Below are 24306 nucleotides of genomic sequence, written 5' to 3'. Positions count from 1 at the left end.
TGTGGGGTTTTTTTTTTTTTTTTTTTTGTGGCTCCGGCTGTTGACCGTATGTGTTGACCCAAACTTACCTCCTACCTTCTGTTCCTCCAGCACAAAATGAGCATTAGTTGGGCAGCGCAACTGTTAAAACATGCTGTCTGCACCTCCGCCCGTATAGCCTCCAGACACCACTCCCCTCATCGTCTCTTTCTCTCCTCTGCCTCCTCTGGTTTCTGTCACTCCTCTCTCACTCACCGTCGGTGACGCATCCAGATCTCACCGTTTTTACGCCCGCTGAGTCAAGTCTTCTGTGAGTGTGTGTGTGTGTGTTTGTGTTTGTGTGTGTGGGTGATTTTTGAAGCCCTGGTGCTCACAGTAGAGGACAGTGTCATGTTGGCTGTAGCAGCATGTGGACGGTACTTCTTGTGTTGTTCCAACTCTTGGTGCTCTGTCGGTCGCTCCGGGCTCAGGGTGGTGTCTCAGCCGCAGCCATCACTCCTCAGAACTGCACTATGAGCTGTCTCCAACAGGTAAGCTTGACTGTCAGCTGAACACATGATTTCTTACTTTGTAACACACTACTATAATATTATAACTTCCCACAGTAACAGTAGTGTAAGAGATTCAAATATCCAAAAGCAATTACGCTGCGTAAATGCGTCTTTTTGCGTGCGCTGCTATCCAAACGATCCAAAAGATAAATGAAGGATGAGGGAGAGCACTTTAACAGCTGGAATTATTGCTATTATTTTGACTTTGTATCAGTCAAAGTTACAACTAAAAACACCCGTTGTGAACTTTGTGCGTGCAGCAAAATAGTACGGCGGTACAGGAATGTGAAACCTGTCCAAAAACACGTGTTGTGCCGTAATATGCACCTTTGTGGCGTAATACCCCCCTACCGCAGGGGCGTATAATATTGCTGAACATAACGCCGATTCAGAATCACCTAAACTGCCATCAAACCAGCTGAATATCCTCTGCGTAAAACTAGGAATGAAGCGCGCCAACGACAAAGAGCCATGAAGCCGCTCACAGCAGCACTAGATGTTTAACTAATGCTGTTATGGGACTTTGAGCCATCACAAATCCTGATGTCCACAAATCCGGACATTTGCACCCTCTCAATGACAGCTGGCCTTCCAAATGTGATGGTGAAGGTGCGTCTACATGCCCAAACCTCTTTTAGGGGGATTTATTTAGGCAGATTTGCACTAGTAGTCATAATAATCATTTTCATTATTGGCAACACACAATTAAAACAAATACAGGGGTCAAATAATAGGCTAAGACTAAATGAAATCTCTGATATTGAGCTCACATTGGAGGAAGGATGGTTTAGATCTATTTATGTATATATCAAATGATATTTTTCAGGCCACCCAGATTCATGTTGCTGGTGAAGTGAACAGCAAAGACTAACATACTGTATGTCTTCTGCTGCTGTCAGTTGTCAAACGAGAGAGCTTCTGACAGCAGAATGTCACAAACTGCCTCTGTATCCACAATCAGCCAGCCATGATGAAATTGACTTTTTTCTCCCGCATTTGAGACAGACCCTGGAGAAAAAGAAAAAGAAAAAGAATTATTGGACCATTTAAGGTCGGGGGGGGGGGGGAGAGGGGGGGGGGGGGTGGTGGTGGAGAGGTACTCAACAAAACATTGACAAGGAGCAAAACACCCATCTGATCCCATCTGACACACCTGTGGAGCAGCTACATTTTGTTTAGTTGGTTTGGTTTTCACTTTTAGAAGGAGAGCAGAGGTTTGACAAGCTGCTGCTAATGACATACAGTTTTTGTTTCCTTATTTAATAGGTGAGAGCAGAGATAACAGAACAAGAGGCTGGACACATATCAGCCTTAATGTAGTGTTTAATGCTTTATATTTAGTAAATACTCTTTATAACAGAATATGCAGGAAAAACTAAAAGTTTAATTTTTTTATAGTAATATAACAAGTAACAACTAATTACTTTTGATGCCAAATAACAAGTAAAGTTCTTATAACTTTTTAAAGGAGTAATAAGTGAAAAGTAACTTATTTCACATCCTGAGTAAATTGCTAAACTCTGTTAGGCCTCTGGTATAAAAGCACGCTCGTCTTCTGGAGCACTTTCATTTCATATCCTGGGTGGTCTAATCCACGTGGATTTCATGTAGTCAGACTCCCAGTGCTAAAACACACCTGGATTATACTCTGAGTGAAGTCTGCTGGTTGTCCTCCAGCACTGTTTCTGTGGAGGAGCTGCCAAGAAATGTTTTATTTTAATGTATTCTGGGCTGCAATCAGTAAAAGAAATAGTCTGATTGTGTGTGTAAATATGCAAATTCACATACAGTCATACATAAATGCATAAAAGGAGGCTGATACTTATGTATATAACAGATGAAAACAACACAGTAACACAACTCATAAGATTTCTGCAGGCTGAGGATAAAACATAAAATGCTTCAAGACAGGATATTAAAGCAACTTATGGCAAAATAAAAAGTAGACTCAATTACAGTAAAAACAGGAGAATATAAAGTTACAGCGCAGTGTGATATTAACCGTAAAATTGTGATTTAATAAAAAAGCAGACGCAAAACAGAAAAGTCTCAAGCTGTGATTGAAATGAAGTGAAAGTTGAAGCGGCCCTGCAGTCTTGTGGGAGTTTGAGTAGGCTCAGTTTATAACACAGATACTTTCAATAACATGTCATATTTGATCTCAGAAGGTAACAGGACAATACAAAAATAACATATATGTCCTGTAATGTGTATGGCTGGTTGATGTTTTCATTTTTGTTCAGTATGTAATTTTCACATTTTTAACTTGCTATGTGTTTTTTTTAATGTTTTCTACAGCTGTTCCATAAAAGCATTGAAATACAGTCTTCACTTATTGTTTTATGAACGTGTAAATTACTCTCCAATAATGATAATAATGATATAGGTTTTTTTTGTTCAAAACATAATTTGAACTATTTTAAAGTTGACCAGATCTTTACATTTTTGAGCCTTTAATTAAATACACAGTGAGTTTGTTGGCTCATCGTAGTTCATCTTTTAAATCTCTTCCTCAAACTCACTTTTATCATATGGCTTTTTTCTGAACTGTTGTTGTGTTATTATTTATTGTATATTGTCATTGTTTTAACTTTGGATATTTTTACTTGCATTCTGTTTATACAGTAAAGTGCTTTGTAACTTTATTTTGAAAGGTGCTCTAGAAATAAAGTTATTATTATTATTTTTCATGAGCTTGCTTTTTGACTAAATTCCCAAAGATGATCATTTTAGTTTTTAAGAGTCAAACCAACTCTTCAGTATTTCCACTCAAAGAGCAAAATAATGTATAATACAATTTATATAGCACGATTTTAACAAACACAAGGTTTTCCAAAGTGATGCACAACAAGATTAAAACACAATAAATACATAACACAATAGAAGCACAATAAAAAGATAAAGTACACAATAGAAAGATAAACAGTTTCAAGAGCCAGGAAAACCACCACTGCATATTATTTTCTGTTGTTCCCCTCTCAGATTTCATAAGGCTGTCCTAGTTTTTTATTGCTGTTCACACATTACGTTATGATGTGATGAAATAATGAAATCTTTTATACAATATTTTTTCCAGTATTTAAGAGAAGTTTAAATAGAGATTACACGTCTGTCTCCAGCTTTGTATACTGTTGTTGTGACTTGAGCTGTTTTCACTTTGCTCACCTCTTTAAACCAATTACTTCTTCTCTGACAACAAAACCTGTACTTAAAGGATTGGTACACATTTTTTCCAGACCAGATTCTGGCTTTGGGTTTTACCCGCTTGTTTTACAACCTTCCATTAGCCTCAGATCGATTTTGGAAAGTACTTTCTCATTCCAACAAAACTTGAGTCCAAGTCGTTGACCACAGATTGTTTCCTCCTCTCTATCTCTTTCTCTCTCTCTCTCTCTCTCTATCTCTTTCTCTCTCTTTTGGCCCCCACTGTTTCGGCACATTGGGAAAGCGATTGTTTCCAGAAACCTTAAAGTGTAATTTTTGTTTTTTTCTGTTTGTTTTTGTGATCATGTTCAATCATTAGTGGTTCCCAGTTTGGAATGTGTCAGAGCCCCTCTAGGGTTGCAACATAAATCTGAGGGAATAACCTTTTTTCCAATTTGTAATCTTTGCTTTCCTAATGTGAGTTACTGGAACTGACTTGATCTCAGATGGGTCGTGAGTTAAAAGTTCTGAAAACAGAAAAAACACATTGCAGCTACACAAGATAATGTTTATTTTTTTTAGACTTTCTTCTCTTTCAGAACTTTTGCTCATGAGTTTCTGGATATGTTTATAGCTTAAGACAAAAAAAAAAGAAGAAAAACTCATTCTTTGATTTAAACAGGGTTAGAAACCAATGCTACCAGATGACATAACCTACACGCTATTATCCTCAGACAGAGCTTCATTACTGTATCATCATAAACTGGAGTCTCGTGGCCTGTGTTCAGCCTCTAGCAGAAACTTGTTTATGTTCATATTGAAGAAGTACATGTACAAAGAAGGAATGCACAGCTGTCAACCCAGCCTGAACTCTAAGGTTAGTGTGTGTTCCACGGCGCTGCTGTGACTGACACGCGCTGTTGTTTTGCTGGTGGGCAAATTTCACTTGTTCTGTATTGAGTTTCTATAATTTATCCTGTGTGTATTGAGTGTAAACCACACCGAGTTTTATACTGGAAACATTTTTGCAGGGGTTGACTGTCATGATCTTTTTTGCCCCAGTCTACTTTTACTATACAGTATGCGTAATATGTGATTTATTTTTGGCCGTATTGAAAAGTCTCCCACATGCTGTCAAAGTGTCAGTGGAAGAATTCATTTCTGTATTGTGCTTTAAAAATGTGGGTTGTGCTCTCTCATGGGCTCGCATGCAAGAAAGCATTTACACTACAAAGATCTTCTAACAGTCATACCTAGCCTCACACACACATACACACACACACACACACACACACACACACACACACACACACTCTACATCTCTCATGCCTGAAGCAGAGATAGACTATTATTTCTTCCTCTCTTGTTTTACCCCACCTGTTAGTCTAGTTGTGGTCTTCTAAACCTGCAGGACAAGTCGGCCGTTTGTATACGAGTGTGTGTGACTTTTAACTCGTCCTGTTTACTCTGTTAGAACTTCGTAGCAACGGTTTGACTCAACAGTAACAGGGTTTGTACACATGATAGATGACTTCTAACATGCGTTGATGTCAGGAACATCCAGAAACAGAACCATATTGTTTTATCATCATTGTGGTTCATGTTCCCCCCCATTAATTCGTTCTGACTGTGCGGTCAGTGCTGATGGACGGTTTGAGCCATTTATGTAAAGTAAGTGCAGATGTTTGGAAATCAAAGAGCCTTATTCGGTCCGTGCTTGGCTTGTTATTCACTGCGGTTCATTCCTCTTGTGGACGGACACTTCAAATACACACATCCTCTCTTATGATATATGGAAGTTCGGACGTGACTGCAGCTGTTGTTTTTTTTTTTTTAAATGAGTAAATTTTTGAAATATGTTTCCCAATGTGCTCATATATCCACACAAGGTCGCAGCATAGTAACAGCAATATGTCAAAGCAGACAGATATTTGGAGAATACAAGGAACACTCAGCACAGTTGATCCAAAGCACTTTACAGCACACATAAAGACCAAATGAAGGATATGATATCAGAGAAGAACTAATAATACAAGTAAATTAAATTAAAAATAATTAAATCTCATGAGGAGCATTGTTAAAGGCATCAGTATGCTTCACTGATGGTGCATTGCATGAAATTTGGTGGCTGCAGAAACCAATCAGAAACCAGAGTGAATGTCAGATCGTCATTCATATTTCATATTTTGTAAAGGTCCAAAATTGTCAGACACAGCGCACCCAAGTCCAACATCAGTAACTTGCCATGTGGTGGGGTTGTTCGACAAGTACCTCAGTTAAAGCATAAGCAGAAAGGAGAGAATTCCATAGTTTTGGGGCAGCTTTTAAGAAAACCATGTGACTGTAGCACTTAGTCCTGGATCTCCAAACAGACAGGATGAGCCTTTGGTCAAAGGTCAGGTCTTGGACAGGATCTCTGCAAGAGTGAGCATTCCCTCCTTTTTCAGCTTGTTAAGAACATTGGCAAGGACACCACGTTAGATCATAGTGAACTGATCTGAGTTTGGAGACCATGTGGAGCTTATTAAAAATTGATATAAGTACCTGATTCACATACATTTGCCAGCTTCGGTTTTAAAATGACATCAAGAGTAGATGAAGTGTAAAAAACACCTCATAAAGCAACACACTTCATAACACCACAAGCTGAAACCTCCATGACCATAAAGTTGAATCAGCGCCTCTTTAAGGCAGTTTCAGTACATTTATTTTGATGATGTTATTAACTGCGATGTATACAGCTTTTTTTCTGCTCTTTAATTTCTAATTTCCCTCTCGGGCAATCAGAGTGTGTTCTTCCAAATTCTTGTCTCTGACCCAATCCCCACACTCTTGGCAGCTGAACGAGGAATGTACACAGTCCTCGACTTGTTTTGACCATTAATCTAATTTAATGTGATTTTTAGATTGAGGTTGGCAAAAGTATACGTGCTCTACTCTCTGCGTGTTCATACATATCTTAATAGTTCATCCCTTGTTGTTGACCTCAGGCATTTTAAAATTAAGTTACCTTTATATCTCCAAATTGTTCAATTGACATGAAATTGTCTTCAATGTACAACGATAAAAATGCATCTACTAGTGCTGAATCTAAATCTGTTTTTGCTATCTCCTCTGCAGGGAGGTCCTGGATGTGAATACTGCAGAATAACCAGAAATGATGTGAAAAGCATTCTGGGCTTCAACTCCATTGAGGCATTTGGAAGTAAGTCTGGTTCAGACAGGCTGCACTCACCAGCCTAATGTTGACTAATTACACTGATAAACTGTGTTAAAGCACTAAATACACCTACAAACTAATGTGTACTCTGATGAGAAGATAATGTGGTTTACCTTTTGTGTTGTCACCCTGTGTTGAACTTAATTCTCAGCATTAGCATCATAATGAGCAGATGTCACATTGTTTGCACTTTAGGATTAGCATGCAGGCAAACCTAAAGAGCAAATACATTGACGTATACATGACCTGTTGTTCTTAATGAGGTCTTGCAAAATTAATGCTGAATGTATTACTGCGTTCCATTTACCTTGGAAGTTGGAAGTCAGAGCTATGAATGATGTCACACCCGAGTTTGATTCGTTCCAGTTTAGAAGTCAGAAAATCAGTTCTAGACAGGTGAGACATTGTTGGCAATACAAGTTAATAAAAACACCTTTTGCTATATTTTGCTCATACAAACAGTGTAGCAACATGTCCACAGATAGAAGATGGACAGTGCTGTGTGTTCGACTGATTTAATGAGACACAAATAAGACAAAACTTCTAATAAACAGGGCATTACTACAACGTTAACACTGTAAATGCATGGAGCTACCATCTTGGATTTTGAGGTCCTGGCTGGTGAAGTTCGTCCGACTTTCCAAGTTGGAAATCCGACTTCGTGGGGCATTCCAGTTGAAATTTCTGACTGATGGGAACTTAAAAATTCCGACTTCCAAGTACAACTGGAATGCACCATATCACCCCTAAGCCTTATCATATATAATGACAGACCCAAACAATATTGGTTGATGAAGGTTTAGTGTTACTGCTGGCAACAAGATCATCAACATTTGGCCTATTCGGCTTTAATAGTTAACATCTCAGTTATTTTAGCCAAGTTAGAAATGCGGCTCTGAGAATGGCAACGCTGGTCTGTTGGTTGACCCACCACTTGGGTCCAGAGTAATTCATGGTCTCCATACTATGAGACCTGACTTGGGTGATCTTCTGACTTGTCCTGTAGCCTAGCACCACCATGAGGGGTGATGATGTAGTTTTGAGTGAAATTTCAAAAACCGTTGGATGGTTTTCCATGAAATTTGGTTCAGACATTCATATCCCCTTACTTCTGCTCTAGCACCACCATCAAGTCAAAATGTGTCCGATACTTTGGTATTTACTACATCTACATACATTACAGTACATTGTGTAAGCATAGTCATTGTAATTAAGAGCCTGGGTAAATATTACCTGTTAAACGTTTTCTTTTTACATTACAAGAATATTTTCCCAAGGATGCCATTGAGACTGTATGTCTATGTGGACTCTCCTCAGGTTGTGTTCCATGGCCATGTCTTAAGCTGCTTGGAGAAAATGACCCTAAAATCTGTCAGCACTACGTACAAGCACCGAATGATGTGACGGTTGAGCTTGTAGACGATCCAGACCCTAGATCTGATACTATTGTAATCTCCTGGAAGCCCAGTTACTATGGTATGTTACATTTACATTACATTTCTCATTTGACTTTGATTTGATTTAAAGCGAGTTACAAGACACTCGAGTATTACAACTTGACATGGGTGGAGAACTAAAAACACTCTCCTCTGTATTTTAAAGCAAATTAAAGTGAGAATGTGGGTGTTGCAACTGTTTTAAGAACACAAAACAGAAACATTTTTTAAAATTGGTTAAGACTCCTGCAGTGGACAGTTTTGAAACTCATTTATCATGTTTGACATGAGTAACCCTCCCAAAGTAATTTCTTACATCAAAGTCTGACAGGAACAAGATTTATTTCAGTTGGCTTTATGTGAATTGTTGAAAGGTTAAAACTATGCCTTGCACAACAAGAATTCTTTAAAGCATGAGACAGATTTTTTTGTCAAAAGCTTAATTGACTATGCGACTATGCATGGGAGTGGTGTAGCACAAGCAGCACAAATATGTATTTATATGCGACATAGATGATGGGTTATGTAGCAACGGTGATTTCACAGTCTGTTTTCTGTTTGCTGCAGGGATCGCCTTCCTTCGAGGCTTTCAGGTGTCTCTTCAGGTTTTGGGAGGGTCCAGTGTTGCTTGTCAGCTCTTTCTCTTTCACCGTAACCTCTCCCTTCCGGCTTCACATGCTCAAAAGGTAGGAGAGACCCCCCCATTGCTATGGCCCTTTGCTTCTTTCTCTGTTCTGGTATGCTGTCTTTGACACCAGGAGTTCTCACGGTTTTTTACTCTCAGGAATGTTCAAAGCTAATTACTTCAACAAATAAAATGTTAGAGGTTGTTTGTTTTTTACTTTTTTTTCACATTTCAAAGTCCAGTGAGAGAGGAAACATGGGTATAGTGTCCTGCAATAAAGGTCCGCAGCTGGAATTGATCTGTTTTTATCTGAATCAGCATTATGTGAACTAATTGAAGTTGCCAGTAGTCTTTAAACAGAAGACTAGAGGCAACATTTCCTTAAGATTTTGTGGGATTATCCCTTCTTTTGGCTGTCACGACTTGATTTAAGTGTTTTCAGTTTTAGTGTTTTTGGGTGTTCTCACAAATCATGACCTGGTGATTGCAAAGTATATTGGGTGAGATCATAGTGAAATCCTCCTCCACACAACTGAAAAACCCCCATCCTGTGAGAAAACAGCTGTGCATTTTACACTGACGATTTAGTAAAAGCTGTAAACATCACAAGAGGAGCCATGTCAAGAAAAGCCCATTATTCATGAAGCCTTTTATTACAAGTGTGTCCTGCAGGACTTCACATACCATATGTGACATCATACACCACACTATACTGGATAAGTAGACATGAAAACTTTACGTGAACCAGTGGTAAAGAGGAAATAAGAGCCACGTCAAGAAAACATCCAATGAGAACATCAGCGTAATGGATACAGTGTGCCATGTTTACTCGCCGCAGAAACTTTAAGAAAATGCAAATTATCAGTCAAAATGATTTGATGAATGTGGGTTTTCATATTTATGTTAATTCAGAGAAGTTAATCCACTGAAAGAGAGACGCAATGTTTTGGTTTTACTTTGAAACCATCATCAGGAGCAGGGTGGGGTCAGGAAACAGCAGGGAGTAGATACATGTGTGCCAGATGATTGCATCAATTTAGGCTGATGATGTGTTGCAGTCCCATGCAGTTTGTAAGGTAGAACAATACACAGTCACATTTTTGGTGACTCAACAACAGTCACAATTTAATTAATTAATTAATTTCATTTTTCTGATTAAAAACGACAAAGGACTTCATCTGGTAGACAGTTGTGTCAGAAAATGGAAACGCAAACTGGGAATTTCTTTATGACCTTCATATTATTTATATTTTACAGAATTTCAAATTCAATTTTTACATTTTCTTTCTTTAAATATACATTTTAAATGGAAAATAGAGTTATTCATACATAAGGAAATAAAATGCAAACACTCATATACATATATATATATATATATATATATATATATATATATATATATATATATATATATACACAATATATCTGTTCAATATTTCAAGTAAAGAATTTCACATAATAGTTCATTTTTTTAATGAAATACTAATTATCAACAACATATGTCAAATCAGTAAAGACTCAATGAAAATGAAAACAATTTATAGAACCTTATAAAAAGAGGAAAATATGTTTTGTATTGGATAGGTCTTGACATATATTGTTTCAACCTTTTCTTTTACAGCAAGAAAACCAAAAATAGTGACATAAACAGTAATAACAATTTTTGCAAATTAAAACAAAACTGACAATAAGCAGTTAAAATGGACATCAGTTCTCCTCAGTAACCAACAAAGCAAATGTTAAAACTTCTTATCAACAAAACCCATGTGTGCAGAGTGTGCTTAAAGAAACAACAAGGTCATAACTACTGCTGTTTACTCCTGCAGGTGTACAAGTCGGACCCTATCACCGGCCTCTCCCTGGGAACCCAGTATGCTCTTACAGTCATAGCTCTGCCAGTGCCTGAGGAGTGGGAGAGGTTCTACCACAGCAAGATCTTTTCCACACGTTGTAAGACTCCCCAGGAGCCCCCAGGCCAAATAACATCTCATAAGAGACACACACACAAGCACACAGACAAGCATGTAGAGTTTGTGGATTAGACAAGGTAACCAATAAAATCCACTTCTGCCGGCTTTTTAGTGCAGTTAGTCGTTAAAACCTCTCATGCTTGTCGACACTATAAAAGTTCACGTTGCCTTCACTTATTCTGTAACAGATTTGTCAAAACTATGATGGATTTATTTTAATTTGCACATTATGGTTTTACAGCGTGTGCAGAGAAGAACGGTCTTGAGCATTGCAAAAAAGGTGAGAGGAAACACTTCACATTTTCACTGTCAAAAAACTCCAGTCTGGTCCAACATCTCTCCAATGCCTTTTGATTTATTCTCATTTGTCAGTATTTTCTGGTCTGGTTTGCAGACTGGTATCCCAAACATGTTGAGATTCAGCAGAACGGAACCGTCATCACTGTCACCTTCAACCTTGCTCCGTCAAACCTTGGCATCAAAAGCTACTTCTCATGGTGCTACGCAAACGGCATGAAGAAATACATCGAGATAACTCCTGTGAGTGGCTCCACCTTCTGTAGCTGTAAATGTTGCTGCTTTGGTTTCATTTGGTGGATAAATACCATACCTCTGTGATTTACATAACAGTACATATATCTGTCAAGTCAAATTTAATAATTGTATCATTAACAACTCATTTAATTTCCTTAGAATACCAACAGGAACAAAACTCACCACAGTTATCAGCTGAAGGACCTCGAAGAAGGAACCAACTACACTTGTGAGGTAAAATAAAAGTGGATTTTGTAATATATAAAACTACAACCACTGCCACCAAAAGACATTGAAATAACAGTTTTATAAAATTTTTAAAAGTGATTTGTTTCTTTAACATTTTTTGTACTTTCACAAGATAATCTCAAGGTCCATGTATTAGCTTTCCACCACATTTCATGGACTTCATTGGCAAATGGAGTTTGAACAGTTGTTCCAGAGATAGAAAAGTTATACAGAACTCTGTGAGATGTGGTTGAAAGTTCTGGAAAAAGCAAGTGGACCCTTGAGGTAGCTACCCTCATCAGTGTTTTCATATTGAAAATTGATCAAATCAGGGTAACCTCAATGGGAAGCCCACAGGGATGTGTAAACCAACTCTGCACTTCCATTCAGCCTTATGAAGCACTTTAGTGTCTTTAAGCTCAATGTGAATATTGGATTCCAGAAACTCAAAATTAATACAAATGTAACCTCATATCTGCTGTTTGGTATCAATTTAAATGGTAACTATAGCCTATGTCAGTGTTGTGTTGTGCTGCCTCCTAGTGGCCAAACATGCAAGTAAAAAAATTATTATGTCAAAGTACTATTTCCAAGGTCGAGAATGAACTTCACGCCCAACATTTCTTGTGTCACAGATTGCAGCTAACGAAATGGATGCAGTGAGGAAAACGTTCAGTGTTCAGGTCGTGCAGGATCGAAAAGGTAGTGGAGGTTTGTTCCTGCTGATCCACACAAACAATATATCATGCTATAAGTGCTATGCAAAACCTCTATTTACTCTCAGAAAGTCTTACTCATTTGGTGATGGAGATGCAGAGGCTTAAGGCGACTGTTGGTCAACGACAGTATTTAATATGTGCTACAGATTAAGATTTAAGATTCACTTTATTGTCATTTCATTGAGTATTTGCATACGCATTGAAACGAAATACTGTTTCTCACCAGCTCAAATTATCATACCATACTTAATGCGAAACTTAGCTAATCTCCATAAATATCATACAGACATGAGAGTTGTATCAATCTCCTCATCTAACTCTCTGCAGAGAAGCCAATAGTTAAAAGTTGTTACATAATTGTCATGCAATCACAACTGTCCTTTCCTCAGATGAAGCCACGCCACCCTCCGCCACTCACGCCTTGGCTGTGGCGCTTCCATTGGGCCTGGCTGTGGCAGCCATATTTGTAGTCTTACTGGCTGTTCTTACCAAGAAGAAGCCATATCCGTGGATGAAGAAACTCTACATAAAACCAAATGCAAAGATAGATCAAACCTTGGGTAAAATCACTTTTTGCATGATTTTGTATTTTTCATGAAAGCAAATGTTTGTCTTTCCTGTTACCTCAGTGTGTGAAATGCAACCAGATTTATTTTTTGTCACCCGTTCAGATATTATCAAAGAGCATCACGAGAGCCAGACCCAGGAGGAGGTTGTAGCAATGCCAAGACACAGGCTGACCCCTCCTCGTCTTCTGATTTGCTACAGCAGCTATGACGGACCTGCCCATGTCAAAGCAGTCATGCAGTTGGGGTCCTTCATACAGCAGCACATGGCCACTCAGGTAGTAGACTTCTTTGTAAAGAATGTTTAGGGGGCATTTCATGCATTTACAAGATGGCAACAGTTGAGAGATGCTAGGAAACAAGAGAAAGAGATGTGCTAAGGGTACCTGGCCAGATTTTAATCAGTTTATGTTTGATATCTTAAGGTCAGATCTAACTTACTAAATCTCACGTTTGTAAGATTTAGTCTTAAAAGGATCATATCATGGGGATTGAATCAGATAGGTAGAAACATTCAGACATATCATGATATCACTATTGTGACATCTTTCCAGGGTGCTAATAATATATTCTTTTCAATTATTTGATATGAGGTAAGGGTAGGGGGTTAAATGTGTTATTAGGTCAGCTTCTTGACATCCAGGGGAGGGTAGAAGAAGAGCCGCTGCTCCTTTGCATCGAAAGGACCCAGCTGAGGTGGTTTGAGCATCTGGTCAGAAGCCTCCTGGATGCTGTCTCTTAGAGGTATTCTAAACATGTCCAACTGTGAAGAGGCCCCAGGGCAGACCTAGGGCATGCTGGAGGAATGATCTATCCCTCCTGGCCTGAGAATGCCTTGGGATCTCCCAGGAGGAGCTGATGAATGTTGCTGGTTAGACAGATGTCTGGGTTTCATTCCTCAACCTAATGCACCACCGTGACCTGGCCCTGGAAAAGCGGCAGATGATGGATGGATGGAGATCGGCTTTTTGTCAACCTGTATTTTTTCTTCCAGGTGTTTCTGGACCTTTGGGATTCTCTGACTGCGGCTGAGGAGGGCAGCATGGCCTGGCACTGCCGGCAGATCCGGGAGAGCGACTTTGTCTTGGTGATCTGTTCTCGTGGCCTCAACCACAGACCTGAGCTCCCACAGCAAGAGAGTGATGATGAACATGAGGATGAAAACGCAAGGCTGCGCTATGGGTCCAACAACTTCAGCTCTGATGCAGCTGTCCACCTTATTGGAGAGGAGGTGGGGAGAGCCAAAGCCAGGGGGCAGGACCTTTCCAAATACATGGCAGCCATTTTTGAGTATTCTGATGAGACGGACATCCCCACTGAACTGAGACTGGTATCTCAATACACGCTGATGAGTGACTTACCACTGCTTTTCTCCCACCTCCATGGAGTGGCTCTCCATAAGCCAGGAGGTTACCTGAGAATAGACCACATCTCAGAGGAAGGTTTTACTAAACTACCAGCTGGAGCCGCTTTGCAGTCGGCTATCTACAAGGCTGGGATGGCCATGAAAAAAAGGGAGCCCCCTGTGGAAGGAGGAGACTAAACACAAAAAAAAGGATTCCATATATTGTTGGTAACATTGAAACGATGTATTATCTCAGAAATAATCACGATAAATGATATTATTGTCATTTGAAGATCATTTTATACCACTGATATAATGATAATATAATAGCATAATACAAGGGGGGCGGATAATATGAAGTGTGGCAATACTGAGGTAAAAAACATGATCAAGGTCATGTCAATCTATCATATCTCAATATATAGACATGATGATGTTGATAATTATTGTGACTGGCCTAGACTGCATTGAGGATAGAGGATGATGGCCAAAAAACGGCTGGTTCCATTTCTGGCCATACAGGACGATGTTTGGGAGCTCACAACTGGAGGGCGACCGTATATTCACAATCAACACAACTACTGGTGACATTCCCTCAAACAGCTGACCAACTAACCACCTCTTCTTCAGCTATGCTGCAGTGACAGCCACTGAGCACTATGACCTATGATATGTATTGTGTGTGTACAGGAAGGATTTGTTAAAAAAAAATGTCCAGTAATGTATGTAATGATCAATAAAGCTATCTTAATCTTACACAATTTTAAGTATTAAATGTAGTATAATATTTTCTGTTCATTTTATGTAAAACTGTATGAAAATATCATTTGTAATATACACACTGTGCATAAATAAACTATTAATCTCACAAATTAGTTATCCATGAGAATGTTTGCCTTAAAGTGCATATTGAGCAGTATATCCATGAATATTTAAAGACATGCTTATAGGCTATTTATACATGTACACACACGTATTGTATTTGTGTGAAAGTATGGATTTTTTTATATCCAATCATCTAATAAAGCAAAATTAAAATGACTTTCTACTCCACATTTATTTGACAGCTTTAGTTACTTTTCAGATGAAGATTTGATACAATGGATAATATAACAAGCTTTTAAAATACAACACATTGTTAAAGATGAAACCAGTGGTTTCCAACCTTTTTGTCTTTTAACGTCAAAAAGCAGTGTGTAGTCAGCTCACATTTCAGATGTCTATGAGTTCAGCTCATAGACATCTGCTCCAAAAAATAGTGATTTTCCATACTCAATTCAGTTCTACAGCTTATACAGTTCACACACACACACACACACAGACACACACACACACTTACTACCTGCCAATAAACACTCATCTACAATTACCACTGATTTCCTTTTAGTCTCCTACAGGCAAGCGGCAACACGTGTGAGGCAGCAGGTAAGCATATGGGCAACAAGGAACACAGGCAGCAAACACATTCTAGCACCCTCATGAAGCGCCCATATGAAGGATAAAGCAGGGAGCCAGGTGGAAAGAAAAGAAAGATAAAAACAAAAAACACATGTTATAATTCACACAAGCTTTAAAGAATGTGACATTGATTTATTTATTTCCCTACAAACTTCTCACATGATTTTTTTTGGGAAGATTATAGAAAAAAGTCCAAAAACTGAAAACACATTTGTGTATCTGCTGACCCTTTGGAGGGGTCCCACCCCTAGGTTGGGAACCACTGGACTAAACTAGCTAAGTGTACATAAAGTAGTGTAAACTAGCTCCACCTCCTACATTACTCATAATACTGCAGTACTTTTACTGTAATACTGCATACTACATCACTCATAATACTTATGTACTTTTACAGCAGGACTTTTACTTGTTGTTGAGTACTTTAACATTGGTACTTCTAGTTTAGTAAAGGATCTGTAGACTTCTTCCATCACTGTCAAATGCATTATATAACACTTCATAACCTCTGGTGCTGAACAGTCTTGCTGATGCTGTGGGTTGCCAGGCTGTAAGAAATCCTCTGATATTTTGTGTCTAAAAATATATTTAGTGACACATCAACCTTATCTGAATACATTACATTCAATTGAATTTTAATTTGTGTGTGTGAATGGGATTGGTTCATGAATTGTACACTTTAAAAAATGACATTTAATCAAGTAGCTGTGCGGCTTAATTCTGGCACGACCTGGCATCCGGGAGGCGTCATCACTGTGAGCTCAGTCATTCTTCTACAGGCAGCGTGGAAAGATGGTGCTCGACTTGGACCTGTTTCGGACCGATAAAGGTGGCGACCCAGAGATCGCCCGTGAGACTCAGAGGAAGCGGTTTAAAGATGTCTCACTCGTTGATAAACTGGTGGCCGCAGATTCAGAATGGAGAAAATGTAAGCTCCTTTCGGTTCATGTTACTGTCGCTGTAGCTAATGTTAGCGTCACGTCAGCGTGTATTCGCCGGTGGAGAGCAGCTAACGCTTCAAACTCCATCACAAATCTGGGCATTTTTAATGTTAGTTTGGTAAAACAACAAACTGTTAAAGCCTTACTGCGAGATTGAAATATATGACACATTTTGGGGACTTGTTCATCCATTCGGCTTCTTCAAATGCAAAAACAACACATACGAAATGCACATTTATCATGAATTACCTTTAAAATGACAGCGCACTGCCGCCGCAGTATGTTGACGGCCACCACACTGCAGTGGTGTATAAAGCATTTCAGAAAGTTAACTATTCATTCACGTTTTACCATTTTATCCATGCCGAACACACAAGTGGACACTGTTTAAACAAGGCATACAACAATTTACCTTTGACCAGAAGCGAATGACTTAAATTAAGTTTGACATAAATTGTATCTCCAGGTTTGAATGGAGTTTGGTTTGATGCTCACGCAATTGGGGCTAATGTTAGCAAAGCTAGCTCAATTCAACGATATCAAAATGAGCCATATGGTTATCCTTGAAAGAGTTAACCGCAATTAACTGACACTAACCTTCTATTGGGTCATTCTGAGCTGTTTATTGCTACACATTTCCATTATTTTAAGGACATTTTTAATACGAGATGCCGGCTAATGCTGGGTTAGCTTAGCGTTGCCGGTCAATAACGTGCTATCTGATGCAATCTCAGTCAGCACCATGTCAACTGAACCTCGCCCTACAGTTTAGCTACTGACTGTATTATTATGATCCAGCTCAAGGATGCCACAGCTTCTGTCAGTTTATTGCTGTTACTATTTAAGTGACAGTAACAGTTTGTTTGCATCTTGATCATTATATTTGGCTGTGTGAGGGTGAATTGCTCCTGATAACACACCTATCAGCAGGTTACTTGACCTGCTCCTGCAGCACAAACAAACACACACAAACACAAACACACACACACACATAATTCCATGATGCACTGACTGTCATATACCTCCCAACAGGCCGCTTCACTGCAGACAACCTCAACAAAGCAAAGAACCTCTGCAGCAAGAGCATTGGGGAGAAAATGAAGGTACAAAGAACATAACATGAGTGAAGTGTAAAATGAAAGAGAGAGGAGGTGTCTAGTATGTGTCCATTAGATATTGTTTTAAATGGAGATACTTGAGAAGTGTGTAGCAGTTTTAAACTCTGTTTTCTTTCTTTAACTCCTCATGTTGTGAATGCAGAAGAAGGAACCAGTCGGGGATGAAGACTCTGTACCTGAAGAAGCACAGAGCCTGGAGTCCCTAACAGCTGATACACTATCGGTATGACTTATCCCCGCCTATGTGTCTGCATTTTTACATGTCATTAAACAAATTGGTATAAAACCCAACATAACTTAAATCCCACAAATTGCTTCATTTCTTTATTTGGTTTGATTTGACGATGTTTCCTCTTCTCTGCTTCATTAGGCCCTGACAGTTACCCAGATCAAGAAGGTGCGTTTGATGGTGGATGAGGCGGTGGAGAAAACTGACAGTGAGAGGTTAAAGCTGGAGGCAGAGCGTTTCGAGTACCTGAGGGAGATCGGCAACCTCCTGCACCCGTCTGTGCCCATCAGCAATGATGAGGTGGGTGTTGTTTTTACAGTAAAAGTACAAGATAAATTTACAGATTGGATTTAAAGACATTTGAAGTGGCTTTTGTCATTTGTGAGTGCCCGACCCTTAAAATTACTGATGTTTCTTCACACTGCACTAAGATTGAACTTGATGTGATTATCTGAAACCAAAAGAGTGAAATTTATAGTTTAAATTCTTTGGTTTTGTGATGGCGCCCCCTAGTTTTACATTCATTCAATTAAACATCCTTCCATTATCTGTCTACATTGCTGCTGATCTTATTTAAATCCAGCTAATTAAATCTTACATGAAACAATAACAATATTATTGTGGTTACTTTGAAGTAGAGCTCGACTGGTCAGAGCTCAGCTGACCAACCTATCACAGATATATGTTGTCTGATATGCATAGATTTATTTTTTTAATGTTATATTGGCAACATTTTACTTATTTGATTATTTTTCTTAATTCAATTTTAATATATATGTATATGTTTTTTCTTTTTCTGTTATGTAGTCTCTTCTACATGTAATTCTCTGATTTAACTGATTGACACAATTAATGCATGCAAATTAATCCAATTTAACTTGATCAACTAAGTTCAATTCCACAAGTCTTTTAAGTCTTGTATTATGTTGTGGTTATGGTGTATTATGTTGTGGTTATGGTGTATTATGTTGTGGTTATGGTATGCTGAATATGACAATTTACACATGGAAAATAAGTTCTTTAATTCTGTACAGAAGAAGAGAGAGAGTGCTTCCTTACTGTGAAGGAATTGAACTATTTTCATAACCCTAACCCTATTATTATTATTATTATTATTATTATTATTATTATTATTATTATTATTGTTATTTTTGTTCAGTAAAATACAACTAACTTCTTCTTATAGCCTTTTTTCAACAAACTTGTAATTCATAGAGATGCTAAATGCTTGCTATATAACAATATGATTTATGTCATCATATCAAACAGGATGCAGACAATAAAGTGGAGCGTACTTGGGGCGACTGCACCGTCCAGAAGAAGTACTCCCATGTTGACCTGGTAGTCATGATTGATGGCTTTGAAGGAGAGAAGGGAGCCGTTGTGGCCGGGAGCAGAGGTTACTTTTTGAAGGTGAGTATATATATATATATATATATATATATATATGACACACACACACACACACACACACACACACACACACACACACACACACACACACAGAGTACATGAAGGAAAGGAAATAACCGCTGACAAGCACACACAGGCCAACATTCTTTCTCCTCATAGCATTTTTTTTCCCCCACCAAAGTGACACATTTAATCTCATAGACCCACCCAACAAAGAACCTGACGTTCCGCTTTCTGATCTGCAGATAGAAGAAACCAGCTGTTAAGTTGTTTTCTCTCTCTGTCTCTTGTGTTGTCTTCAGGGGCCGCTGGTGTTCCTGGAGCAGGCCTTGATCAATTATGCCTTAAGGATTCTACATAGCAAGAAGTACACCATGCTCTACACACCATTCTTCATGAGGAAAGAGGTCATGCAGGAAGTCGCCCAGCTCAGCCAGTTTGATGACGAGCTGTACAAGGTACAGAAGATTTTTAATCATAGTTGATCATTGTCATTGGCACCAAGCTTTAATATAAATGTATAGTACTCTAGGCCTCTCTAGTCCTGCTGGAGTTCAAATTTATGGAGTCCCAACAAGTGTTGCTCCAAAGCCAAAATCGGTGAATGAAATAAGTCATATGATGCAAAATTAACCACAGTAATCTCAAAGAATATTTGTACACATTAAGACTGAAATAATTAGATGTGTTTTGTAATTAATTAACTCTAATTTAAAAACTTTAGCACAGTTTAAGTTTGAATTATTGAGTTTCTCTTGTATTCACCAGTAGAGGGAGCATTTGTGCTAATCAAACAGAAGCAGAGCAACCACAGCATGACCACAGAGCAAAGCTACCTGTTTGTGTAGCTCTTACATCTGTGGCCATGATGAGCCACAATAATCACACCATGACAGTCAGATACCGGCACATTTGTAGGTGTTAGTGTGTCATTTTTAGATCCAGAATGTAAGTCTGATGTCTGATGATGGTGACACGGCAACAGCTCGCCTCACTCTGACAAGTGTGAGCGTCAACCTCGTGGACCAGTTCTATTTGACATTTAAACATGACCGTAAATCATATTTCACATTATAATACATGATTATCTGGTTTTTATGGCTTCATTTTTGTCTAGTCTGTGCATGTCTCTCTTAACATATCCTTATTTCTATCACCAATAAAAAAAAAATGTTTTCATTATTTTTTTTCTATCTTGTGGTTTTATAGAATAACAGGTCATAATTCACACTGTTTTCCCCCCACTCACAAACTTTTCCCAGCCTTGAAAATCATCATCAATCATTTTTCAAAATTCTACCACTTTTCCAGGTTTGCAACAAGCATCCAAACCCTGTCCGTCCATTGTTCCTTTTTTTCTCTCCTAAATCTCTCTGTTTTAATATCTCAGGTCATCGGCAAAGGCAGCGAGAAGTCAGACGACAACTCCGTGGATGAGAAGTACCTCATCGCCACCTCCGAGCAGCCCATCGCCGCCTTCCTGAGAGAGGAGTGGCTGAAACCCGAGGACCTGCCCATCCGCTTCGCCGGCTTCTCCACCTGCTTCAGACAGGAAGTGGGCTCCCACGGCAGAGACACCCGCGGCATCTTCAGGGTGCACCAGTTTGAGAAGGTAATTGTGAAAGTGGTGTTTTTAAATGACCTTTCAATTATTAAAACGAATTCCAAGCTGAATTTCAACCACAACAAAATATATAAATGTTCTTTCCTCTTCAGATTGAGCAGTTCGTCTACGCTTCTCCACACGACGGCAAATCCTGGGAGATGTTTGATGAGATGATCGGAACAGCAGAGGAGTTCTACCAGTCTCTTGGCATTCCTTATCGCATAGTCAACATTGTGTCTGGTAGGTCTGACGCACACTTGCTAATGAACAGAAACTTAAATTCACACTTCCGCCCTTTAAACTGAAAGCTTCCAGAAGAAAATAAATCAGAAAGTCTCTAAATGTCTAATAACAAACCTAATTCCCATCCAATATTCTAGTACAGGCAACTAGTGCTTGTTTGCAGTATGAATAAATGGTATATACAAGCTGGAGCAGTAGTAGTGTGTTTGATGTGTCAACAGTTATCAATATTAACCTCAGTACTTCCTGCATCATTCAGAAGTGCTGTCTGAGGAGCGGGACATTTGAAGACATTTGAAGATATTTTAGTGGGTAAAAATCATAAAGAGGTAACTGATCACCTGGAAAAGGTTTCTGAAAAAGTCTCTGCTGTCACAAAAACCAACAAAAAATAGCAGATCAATAGAAAATAATCAATTGAGCATGATTTTCACAATTGATTTATTACACTAATTGATCAATTCTACTGAACCCTTTCAAACAAAAATGTTGGCTTTGCCTCTTTTCTGTCTTAACATGATAGTAAATGGATGAGTGATGGAGTTTAGTTTGGAGTTAGGAGTTTAAAATTCAGTATGTACTTTGGAAAAAAGTCAATGCTACAATAGTGATTTTAACTTTAAGTTCGCCACAGTGGCTACTTTGTCTTTAGCTCACCAAAAAAGTTCATATTGTCCCATTCCAAGTATATATATGTATATGTCAATGTGATTTTAAAGTGTTCTTAAACAGATTGCTAACAACACCTGTGGTCTGTTTTAACCTCACTACAAAAACACCTGTTGTGGTTAGAGTTGGTAGTAACATCAGCTAACCAGTTACTTTATCGTCACGTTATCGTAGGCGCCCTCAACTACGCAGCCAGTAAGAAGCTGGACCTGGAGGCCTGGTTCCCCGGCTCCGCTGCTTACAGAGAGCTGGTCTCCTGCTCAAACTGTACCGACTACCAGGCCAGACGCCTCCGCATCCGCTACGGACAGACCAAAAAGATGATGGACAAGGTGAGCGGCTGGAACACACTTCTTCTTCTTCTTCTTCAAACAGCTTACGTTACCTTTATTAAAAAGTATTGCTCGTAATAATTGCTGAACACACTCTTCCTGGTTGCTACACAGGCAGAGTATGTGCACATGTTAAACGCAACCATGTGCGCCACCACACGCGTGATGTGCGCCATCCTGGAGAATTACCAGACCGAAGAAGGCATCATTGTTCCAGAGAAGCTCAGGCCGTTCATGCCTCCAGGTGAGCCACCATATAGCTCTAGCTGCACATTAAATCATTGTATCCCCATTCAAGTCAACAGAATCAGCATTGACTGAATTTGTTTAAATGCAAAACTTTGACATTGCAGGTTTAAATTCATATGTTGCACCTTTTTGTGTTTTTTTGGATTTCTTTATTTAAATTCATATATTTTCATCCCCCTGCTTCGTATCCTCCAGATATGTCTGAGATCATCAAGTTTGTCAAGCCAGCCCCAATCGACCAGGAGATGTCCAAGAAATCCAAGAAACAGCAGGAAGGAGGGGGGAAGAAGAAGAAGCAGGGAGGAGGAGGAGATCAGAACCTGCCCAACTCCATGGAGAGCATGTCCGTCAACGACTCATAAACGCCGGCGTACAACAGTGTCGCTTCACCGAACTCACAGATAGAAACTTATGGAACAGAGCCTCACGCAACGGTCGGCTAGTTAATGATAGATAGTTAGAAGCTGGGCAAACAAAACTTAAAAAGTGATTATAGTGAAGGCTCTATTCCATCTGCGTCTATCTTGATTGGACAGTGTCGATCATCTCAGCAGTTCCTCCTCCTCCTCATTCACATAAAACAAAAGGGATCGCTCTGTGCAGCCACCAACAGCCAGAGACTCTCCACCTGTCCGTCTGTCACTCTTTCACATCCGCAGCAACACTGAGCCTAAAACGAACAGATAATGTAATATAATATATGAATCAATAGCTTCCGTCTGGCTTCACAGCAGTTGGTAGTTTCCGTGACTGGTGTTCAGTGCAACTGAAACACCGTAATCTGTACTAATCATCCAAAAGCGGGGCTTCTGATGTATTTTGTATAACTGATCTAAGTGAACTCTTTCATTCATCGTTTCTTCAAGAACAAAACCACATCTAGATCTCTTCTGTAGAACTCTGTTAATGTCTGAAATGGCTTTAAACTACATGTAATTATTCGAATTCAAAAATCCAGCTTGTAAAAGTGATCAGGTATTTTAAGTCTGTCTGTTTTAGGCTATAAGTTTTACCCTCATGTTGCCTTTTATCATCATCATCATCATTTTCAACCGTTGTTGCTTCACGTCACAGTCGATCATAAAGCTGTTCATTGCAGTATGTTATGATTCAGGCATTGTCTGTATGTACTTGCTAATATAAAAGGTATATATATGATTGCGCATTGATTCAAGTGGAAGTCACTGTAAAGGAATATTAAATACAGTTGATATGGAAGTTCTGTGTCTGTGTCTTTTCAAATGAGACTTTTATGAGACACCTTTGAAGGGCAAAGACTTCCAATAAAAAATGTATCGACAATACTAGAAGCACAATGTAGATCTGATAAACGAGAGATAAGTTAGACCTTTCAGTTTCTAAATGACCCCAAAAGACTTGACAACCAATCATTTGTAACGCACTGAGTCGACATTTATGTACTTGTAAATGATACATCTTTGCATCATATTGTAGGGATTAGTTTGGTATTACTTGAGTTCACAAGAAACGCAAAGTACATTTTCAGCTTGCGTTTGCCGTCAAGACCTAAATACACTAAAAAAAAAGTGCAAAGTAAATAATGACATTTTAAAAAGGAGTTATAATGGTTGCCTTTAACCGCCATCATCATTTTCAGCCACTGTTGCTTGACGTCACAGTCAATCATAATGTTGTTCATTACAGCACTGAGGTTTTGTGTGTATGTACTTGCTAATATAAAGGTATATATATGATTGAGCATTGATCAATGTG

At 38.9% G+C, this 24306-nt stretch overlaps 2 protein-coding genes across 2 annotated transcripts; both read left to right on the top strand.

The window, feature by feature from the left end:
• Positions 1–386: 386 nt before the first annotated feature.
• si:ch211-207e14.4 (interleukin-17 receptor D) lies at positions 387–14515 on the top strand. Its single transcript, XM_053317344.1, has 12 exons — positions 387–509; positions 6795–6879; positions 8212–8370; positions 8898–9016; positions 10782–10905; positions 11167–11205; positions 11320–11465; positions 11619–11693; positions 12323–12398; positions 12796–12966; positions 13078–13250; positions 13967–14515. Exons 1-12 carry the CDS (start codon positions 387–389, stop codon positions 14513–14515), a joined length of 1839 nt encoding a protein of 612 aa, XP_053173319.1.
• A 2042-nt stretch (positions 14516–16557) lies between these two features.
• On the top strand, positions 16558–23790 carry sars1 (seryl-tRNA synthetase 1). Its single transcript, XM_053317852.1, has 11 exons — positions 16558–16700; positions 17746–17816; positions 17974–18054; positions 18202–18360; positions 19330–19473; positions 19776–19931; positions 20864–21085; positions 21190–21319; positions 22166–22323; positions 22438–22567; positions 22768–23790. Exons 1-11 carry the CDS (start codon positions 16565–16567, stop codon positions 22932–22934), a joined length of 1554 nt encoding a protein of 517 aa, XP_053173827.1. The 5' UTR covers positions 16558–16564; the 3' UTR covers positions 22935–23790.
• Positions 23791–24306: the final 516 nt, after the last annotated feature.

The sequence above is a fragment of the Scomber japonicus genome, chromosome 4 (assembly GCF_027409825.1).
Source record: "Scomber japonicus isolate fScoJap1 chromosome 4, fScoJap1.pri, whole genome shotgun sequence".
Taxonomy (NCBI): domain Eukaryota; kingdom Metazoa; phylum Chordata; class Actinopteri; order Scombriformes; family Scombridae; genus Scomber; species Scomber japonicus.
This window is presented reverse-complemented; position numbering and strand designations above follow the sequence as displayed.

Coding starts and splice junctions, on each gene's coding strand:
- si:ch211-207e14.4 (XM_053317344.1), top strand. CDS start 387: ATGTGGACGGTACTTCTTGTGTTGTTCCAACTCTTGGTGCTCTGTCGG. Junction 510..6,794: donor CTATGAGCTGTCTCCAACAG/GTAAGCTTGACT, acceptor TCTCCTCTGCAG/GGAGGTCCTGGATGTGAATA. Junction 11,206..11,319: donor TCTTGAGCATTGCAAAAAAG/GTGAGAGGAAAC, acceptor TCTGGTTTGCAG/ACTGGTATCCCAAACATGTT.
- sars1 (XM_053317852.1), top strand. CDS start 16,565: ATGGTGCTCGACTTGGACCTGTTTCGGACCGATAAAGGTGGCGACCCA. Junction 16,701..17,745: donor AGATTCAGAATGGAGAAAAT/GTAAGCTCCTTT, acceptor ACCTCCCAACAG/GCCGCTTCACTGCAGACAAC. Junction 22,568..22,767: donor CAGGCCGTTCATGCCTCCAG/GTGAGCCACCAT, acceptor CGTATCCTCCAG/ATATGTCTGAGATCATCAAG.